We start from the raw sequence: 8,283 nt of genomic DNA on the forward strand, positions 1-8,283 counted from the left end.
TCCTATGTATTTTTAGTTGTCCCATTAATTTCTTTCTATTTTTAGTAGAGACGGGGTCTCGCTCTTGCTCAGGCTGGTTTCGAACTCCTGAGCTCAAACAATCCGCCCGCCTCGGCCTCCCAGAGTGCTAGGATTACAGGCGTGAGCCACCGCGCCCGGCCAAGGTAGATATTTTTATGCCTGATTTATGAAGCAGAAAATTGAAGTTCACAGATTGGGAGTGATCTGGCCAAGTTCAAATGGATAACAAATTTTGGAGTTGCACTTCCAGACTTTGGTCTTCTCACTCCAAATCAATTAAACAACACTCATCGTCCAATATCCATTTTTAAGCACCCATAATAATGACCTAAGGTTATGCAGGTATAAAGCTAAAGCCAGGATTTGAACTTGCATCTGTCTGATTCCAGTACTTCCTGTTGTCAAGACATGCTCCGGGGGTCTTGGGGATCATGTGTCGGGCTTCTGCAGCTACTGCCATCTCTCCTTTCCAGAACATATGCCTCTCCCTCCTCCTCAACTCTTGGGTGCTGGCAAGTTATCCTCTGAGTAGGTTTGTGCCTGTGTTCAACAATGCACCACCAGTCTGGAAACAAGACCACAGCAAGCACCGACCTCAATTAGAACAAGTATGGGCAGGCTGTGCGCTTACTCCTGTTTCCACAACATTCTCTACCAGCTGTTTAACTTCCTAGTTTATAGGGAGGTCAAGAGAGGGCTCCCAGAGCAGTCACTAGTCAGGGGTGCTGACAAGAAGGAGGTGGGCAGCCTTGTCATAAATCTCCAGCAGCTGGTTCCCCGCCCCCTTCTTCGCTGGGTGGTAAGGCAGAATGGTGCGATGGTTAGGAGCACCAGCCTGGGAGTTGTGCACATCTGGGCTCAAGATTCTACACTTTCTACTCGTGTGTCTTAGCCTCTCCAAGCCTCAGTTTGCTCACCTATAAAATAAGAATAATGATACCTCTTTCATGGATGGATTCAATGAAAGAACTAACCGCAAGAAGATTTGTAAAATGCTTTGCTCAGTGCTTGGCCCAAAGGAAACACCCAGTCCCTGGAAGCTGGGTTACACTTGGCTTCCCCTCATGGCAACCCTGAGGGTCTCTAAGAGCTTGGGGAAAATGGCAAAGGGCATTTATTTCCCCCACTGAAGAGCTTGAAGGAGGTAACCTTTTTTTTTTTTTTTTCCAGAGACAGGGTCTCACTCTGTCACCCAGGCTGGAGTGCAGTGGCATGATCATAGTTTACTGCAGCCTTCAACTCCTGGGCTCAAGGAATCCTCCTGCCTCAGCCTCCTGAGTAGCTAGGACTACAGGCATGCTTCACTACACCTGGCTAATTTTTTGTTTTGTAGAGACAGGGTCTCACTATGTTGCCCAGGCTGATCTCAAACTCCTGGGCTCAAGCAATCCTCCCATCTCAGCTTCCCAAAGTGCTGGGATTACAGGCGTGAGCCACTGCACCTGGCCAGTGGCTCACACTGGAGGTGTGATCACCTGGAGGTGATCTTATGTGGTGGTTAAGAGCGCAAGCTTTGCTGTTGTGAGACTTTGACAAGTTACTTATAATCTCATTAGGTGACCCTTCCCTCATCTGTAAAATTGGAATTATAATCATAACTTTCAATTAATGGAGCTACAATTAATCTCACATAAGTTAATAATAATAGAAGTGAGTTATCTGTCCTTGTTGTCTTCTGTCCTACTTCTCCTCACCCCTGGTTCTCTCTGGAGATCACTGCAGACTGGCTTCTGTCCTCACACCCCACTGTGTCCAGCTCACTAACACCTCCATGCTGCTAAATCCAATGGTTACTTTTCAATCTCTGTTTTTGACATAGCTGATCACTCCCTCCTTTTTCCCCTAGGATTTTAGGGCACTACCATCCTGGTTCTCCTCCTAGGGCACTGGCCACTCCTCATCTCCTTATCTGGCAACTCATCTTCCCAACATTTATGTGTTGGAGGGCCCTGGGCTCACTCTTTGGCCTCTTCTCATCTGCGCTCACTCCTGTGTGGTCTCCTCCAATCCTCTGGCTTTGGGTCAAGAGCGCACACTGATGGCTCCTATAATTCTGCCTCCAGTGCAGTTCTCCGTGCTGAGTGCCCATTCACAAATCCAGTGCATCTTTGGCAGGGGCAAATGCATATGCTTATCTGATAAGTGTCTCAAATTGAACATGTCTAAAATAGGAATTTTTCATTTTGCCTTGATTTCTCCCTACCAAATTGCTTCCTCCTTGGGCTTCTCCATTTCCAGAACTGGTACCAGTTGTTCAGGTGAGATAGCTGAGAGCACCCTTGATTCTTCTCTCCACACCCCACATCCAGTCCGTCAATTAGTTCTCCTAGGGTACCTTCAGAATACAACCCAAACCTGTCCTCTTTTCGCCACTCCCATCAGTACTGTCCTAGTCCAGACCCCCTCGTCTCTCACTGACCTCAAGCAGCTTCCACTTCCCGCCATGCCCCACTGTGGTCTGTTCGCCACCCAGCAGCCAGAGTGATCTCTTAAAAAGAGAAATCAAGCATGTCATTCCCCTGTCAAAAATCTCCGACAGCCCTCCATTACAACCAAACCAAAACAGAGACCTACAAGGCCTGACGCGACCATTCCACCGCCAGTGTTGCCATTCTCACTCGCCTCCTTCTTCCTCTTGGTCGTGCACTGGGCTTCGCTATACTGGAGCTGAAATGATCCCACTTCAGGACTTCTGCACTTGTCGTCTCCCCTGCCTGGAACACCCTTTCACATGCGTCTTTACGTGCTCTCCACTTCATTTCATTCAGCTCAAAGGTCGCCCCTCAGAGCAGCCTGTCCTGATCCCCCACCTAAATTATTCCCTTTTCCCTTAAGTCCCCCAACCTCTTACCATGCTATTTTTCTACAGAGTGCTCATCTCCACCAAAACTTTATTTTATATATATGTACATTTGTTTACTTGTTCATTGTTCGAAACCCTCAGTAGAAGGTAAACTCTGTGAGGATGTGGGCAGGGTCTTGTTTACAGCTGCACCCCCAGTGCCTAAAAAGTGCTAGCACATAGTAGGCTCTCAGTTACATGTTAAATGAATAAATGATAATCACCTCCTTCAAAGGGTTGACATAAGAATTAAATGCAATGTTGCTTCTAAAGCCCTTAGCATGGTGCGTGGCACCCAATAGGACTTCGATAAATGTTACTATTACCATGATATAACAAATCCTCTTGGAATTAGAACACCCTTAACATTTGCCACAGCTCCCACCTTTCAGGTGGAGAGCTCTGTAGTCACTGAGAGATCTCGGCAAGTCCCCCAAGGGGCTGGATGTACTGGGCCTCCAGTTCCAAGGGACCCCAGTGCACCCCTTATCAGATGTTTGTGTTTAGACTCTGAAGGGGCCAAATAACTCTAGTTCCTTTGACAACATTTAGGGCTCTGCCATCATTTTATTATGTGAGCAAACATTTGATAGCTGGGGAGCCCATCCCTAATGACAGGTCATAGAATCTCACTGGCGTCTCCTTATCTGTCCTTCTTGTTTGCTCTTCTATTGAAACCTGCAAGGTCACAAGCCATTTTCTCTCTCCTCCACCTGAAATCTGAAAATTGGGAAAAGGCTGATAGTGGGAAGTAAAGAGACTCAAGAGTGGGGGTGGGCAGAGGGAGGAAGAGGAGGCAAAGGGTATCAGAGGACCCTGACCAAGGGCTCAAGAATGTAGAAGGGTCAGAAACATGTCTCCTCACATGGACGCACAGCTCAGTCCCGTTCTTCAGAGCACACAAGAGCAGCGTAGGCTGGAGAGCCCTGGGAAGCACAGTGTTCACATAACAACTGTGCCGAGCACCATTCTCAGGACTTCGCATGTATCAACTTATCTAACCCCACAACAACCTCCATTTTATAGGTGAAGAAACTGAGGCACAGAGAGAATAACTTGACCAAGGCACTAAGCTTAGTAGAAGGCTCCTAACTTCAGAGCTTAACAGAAAGGACACGCACTGAGTGGTCACCTAGAACTAGTTTGAATCTCTGGCTCCATACTCTCCTAGTTATGAAATCTTGGACAATTCACTGAGTCTCTTTGAGCTTTGTTTTCCTAATCTGTAAAATGGACATAATGGTAACCTCCTATAGGGTTATGGCTGGGAGCACTAATTGGTGAGATTACAGTGACATAATAGGCCATTAGAGGAATTGGTAGTGGCAGCGGTGTATTTTTGAGGGGGAGTCTTGAGAGAATAAGCCACTAAGTCAAAGACAAAATCTTAGATGCCAACAAAAGCAAAAGGGACGGAGGAGACAGAGGGAAACAAAAAAGGGACTCCCCAGAGGTACAAAGGAGAGTAATGACATTCCATGACAGTTACAAATGAATGAGAACCAGGGTCCTGGAAGGAGACACAACCTGGAGATAAGCAAGGTGGCTCTTCTCAGAGGGTCTCTCCAGCCATCCTGGGGTCTCCTGCCCCTGGCCAACCCAGAAGGATGGTTTCAGAGGCCTTTAGCATTTGAATCATTTCCCTGGTCCTCTGAGTTTTTTATCCCCAAAGTAACAAACCTGTAAAAAGCACTTTGCAATTTCCAAAGCTCCTTGCCTAATGTGTAGTTTGAGTAAGTGGTAATTTTCTCATGTGCTTATGGCCTGGCTGCTCTCAGTAGATCTGCAGCATTGGCACAATCTGGGAGCTGATTAGAAATGAAGACTTTTAGGCCCACTCCAGGCCTAAGAATCAGAATTAAATCAGAATCTATATTTTAATAGGATCTGTAGTACTTGTAGGTCCATTAAAGTTTGGGAAGCAGTGATATAGGGGACTGCTTCTCTTAGAGGTCTTCAGAAGAGACCCTTACTTCCCTGAGAGGCAAGAGCTCCCCGTCCAGCTGCCTTTTCAACAACACTGAGCGCTCTGTAAATACCAGTCTCACAGAAAGAGGAGTCCAACTTCAGGATTAAGGCCAGCGAGTTATGACTATTTCAAGGTCCCTAGCAATTCACTTCTCTCTTCTGAAGTGGCCAGGAAAGCTGGCTCCCAGGTTTTCCTAAAGGAAATGTGCCTCGGAACCAACACTGCAGAACTGAGCAGACACTAGGTCCCCAGTTTCCACCCCCAGCTCTTTGCTGGTTGAGGTAGATGTCAGCGGCCAAACTAATGGCCCATGTCCCTGCCAAATGCACACAGCTGAACTCTCCTCTCTTTCTCTCTGCAGTGTCCTCTGCAAGCCTGGTGATGCCCACACATCACTTACTTTGTGCGCAGCAACAAGGACCCTATTTTCCACACCATCACCCTCTGGGCAGCTGTCATGGAAAAGCCCAGTGACCTGACAAGCACCTGTGAGAGGTCCCTGCTTACCTGACATCCTGCTGGAGCCTCAGATAATCCACTCTCAGGAGGCGCAGCCTGAAGCCCAGCTTCCCTTCTATGCAGTATTGTCATGATGCCTGTCCACTCCTGTCTGTCCTAGAAGTGGAAGGCAGGAAACCACGGAAGAGGAAGCGAGAAAGCGGTAGTGTCTGCGTTGTGATCCTTCGTCGAACAAACTGATGCGAAAACTTGAATCTGTTACTGAAACGAGGAGAGGAGGACGCATGCTATTGAGCTGAGCCAAACACACTGTAAATATCCGCAAACTCCCTCTCCTATCCCCATCCCAAATGATCTTGAAATTTCTTTTAAAGAAGTAAATTTGTCCAATGGGTGTAAACTATAAACTACTGTAATTAAGTGCAATTTCCCCTCCGTGTCTTCTCCCCCTGCCCTGTATATAATACTAAAATTGTCTATTAGTTTTCTTTGTAAAAGTCAGAGTTGAAATTTCAAAAGTGATTTGTCCCTCTCTCTTGCCTCATGGAGAAACATCCTAAGTGGGAAGTGAAGCCCCTTGCCCCCTCCCTCAGGCCTGGACACGCACAGGAATGGCACACGTTGGACTAACTGCCAACTAACTCCAATCTCCTGATGTTAAGACACACTTCTGGATCCTGGAGGGGCGGAACATAGTGTCAGAGTAGCATCCTAGCTTCCTGCGGGCCTAGGGGTTCAGCTGGTGCACCTCCAAGAAACCTCACGGCAGGGAAACTGGCTGTTTGATAGCAAAAGAAAAAGTTGCGGTCTCAGAAAGTCTCCATTAAAACAACTTATTTTATCATTGCCCACAGTCTCATATTTCTGTCTCTGACCCTTTCCCTGCCATGGTTCCACTGAGAACCCCTGGCCTCTAGTCTCCTTGGAATTTTCCACATACTGCCCTGGGATCGCTAAATGTGTCTCTGGGGCTATAGAGAGATGGATGGCCTTCGCTGGCCGTCACCTTCCCGGTGTCTTTGTGTCGGCCTACTGCTAATCAAGTTAAGGGAGAGTTGATTCCCTGAGCCAGACTCCACAAGTCCCGCAGAAGGGTTCTGGCCAGAGCAAGAGCCAGCACCCTTTTCTTCCCTGCAACTCACCGGGGCAAAGTTGTGGAGCCGATTCTTGGTGACTTGTCGTCATAGAAACAGGTAAAAAGCAGAAAGAATGAAAACCCTGTGTGTAAATTTTTTAGCCTCATTTTAAGCATTAATTCCAGCCTTTCCTCCTATGCTCCTTTTATTCCTTAGGGCTTTCAGTCTCTTGAGAATGTCACCTCTTGCCCAGGATTCTCTCTAGTGGGGATGCTAATGAATACAAATAGTTTGAAAAATGAAAACTATTTTCATAGGCCTGGAGACTCCACGAGCAGGGACTTTGCCATAAATAATCCAGTCCTGACTCCAGGAGAAAAGAAGATGGACCTGTCCTCTTTGCTGTTTCCTCTTTTGCACACATAGGTTTACTGGCCTGTGGTTTTTTTACTTCTAGACAGAACATTTCTTTTTTTTTTTTTTTTTTTTGAGCAGAGTCTTGCTCCGTTGCCTGGGCTAGAATGCCGTGGTGTCAGCCTAGCTCACAGCAACCTCAAAGCCCTGGGCTCAAACAATCCTCCTGCCTCAGCCTCCGAAGTAGCTGGGACTACAGGCGTGCACCACTACACTTAGCTAATTTTTTCTATTTTTAGTTGTCCAGCTAATTTCTTTCTATTTTTAGTAGAGACAGGGTCTCGCTCTTGCTGAGGCTGGTCTTGAACTCCTGACCTCAAGTGATTCTCCCACCTCGGCCTCCCAGAGTGCCAGGATTACAGGCGTGAGCCACCTCGCCCAGCCTAGACAGAACATTTCTCAGGGAAAGCATGAGCAAAGATTGTGCTAACCAAGCCCCAAGTGATGGGTTTTTCAAAATCCCAGTGTAGTGGAAGGTGTGATTGTTAGTGAGCTGGGCAAATTTACTGAGTACCTACTATCAATACATGCCCAGAGCAGGAAAGGATAGATATGGAAATGCTGAATTCTACTGCTTTCTGGCTCCCCCTGACAATGTAATTTTGGCTGAAGTGGTCAAGAGAAAATTCATAGTTCGGTTGAGAAGGGCTGAGGACAAGGACAGGCACTACACATGGAGAGAGCTCAAGATCCCCTTTCATTAGTTGAGATGTCCTGCTGGATGGCTTCTGTGAGTTCCAGGAAGAGGAAAGGAATATAGGCCTCAAGCTCCAGCCTCAATTGGAGCCCTATATCTGGATTCATGTTGTTTCTGGAACAGCAAGTATGTGCATTTGATAGATTTTAGATCTTGCATTGTTGCAATAATCCTGAGAACCCAGAAGGTCATATTGATCCAAGAGGTCATCTGGGCAGAGATGTAGATGGAGGGGAGGGAGGATAGGTGGGCTGGGGACAGTCTCTAAGGTCTTTTCCTAACCAAACCCTATTTGAACCAAGACACGAAGAAAGGTGACCCTGGCAACTGAGAGCCCCCAGGATGGTTAGCACCTCCTTTCTAAATGAAACAAGGACACCCCCCCCCCACTGGCTATAAGAGAGGCAAGGAGAATCATCCATTCTGAAGATTCATTTGCCACTAAAAACCCCCCATTCCTTCCTCCTAGCACCTTATGGACCAATAGTTCCCAGGGTCTCTCTTCACACCCTGAGCCCAGGCTCACAGACAGATGGCCCCACTTTTGCCAGAACCTGCTCTCACTTTCCAGGGTGAGTGCTGGGGAAGGCAGATTTCATTTTAACATCCACAGATAGGAAATGAAATCAGTAATGACAGAGTGCCTTAAACTGTATTAAACTTTTCCATGCCAAACAGTTACAGGGTATTTCCTCCAAAGGCACAGATAATGCAGTGTTGGCTGCTGAATTCAAGTAGATAGGAAAGAATACAATGCAGAGTGTCAGGGAATCTGAGGTCGTGGCCCATAGTCAGGGAAAGTCTT

At 47.1% G+C, this 8,283-nt stretch overlaps 1 protein-coding gene across 6 annotated transcripts in view; it reads left to right on the plus strand.

Moving 5' to 3' along the window:
• The window catches only part of HNF1B (HNF1 homeobox B), a 52,475-nt gene extending 46,340 nt beyond the window's left edge, over positions 1 to 6,135 (plus strand). For 3 of the 6 annotated variants that reach the window (XM_012648647.1, XM_012648649.1, XM_012648650.1), the window contains one exon: positions 5,194 to 6,135. In XM_012648647.1, coding sequence (XP_012504101.1) covers positions 5,194 to 5,214 — 21 coding nt within the window. In that variant the 3' untranslated portion in view covers positions 5,215 to 6,135. The remainder of the gene's footprint in view (positions 1 to 5,193) is intronic. The other 3 variants (XM_012648646.1, XM_012648648.1, XM_012648651.1) reach the window with 2 other exon arrangements.
• Positions 6,136 to 8,283: the final 2,148 nt, after the last annotated feature.

The sequence above is a fragment of the Propithecus coquereli genome, unplaced genomic scaffold, assembly GCF_000956105.1.
Source record: "Propithecus coquereli isolate 6110/MARCELLA unplaced genomic scaffold, Pcoq_1.0 Scaffold291, whole genome shotgun sequence".
NCBI lineage: Eukaryota > Metazoa > Chordata > Mammalia > Primates > Indriidae > Propithecus > Propithecus coquereli.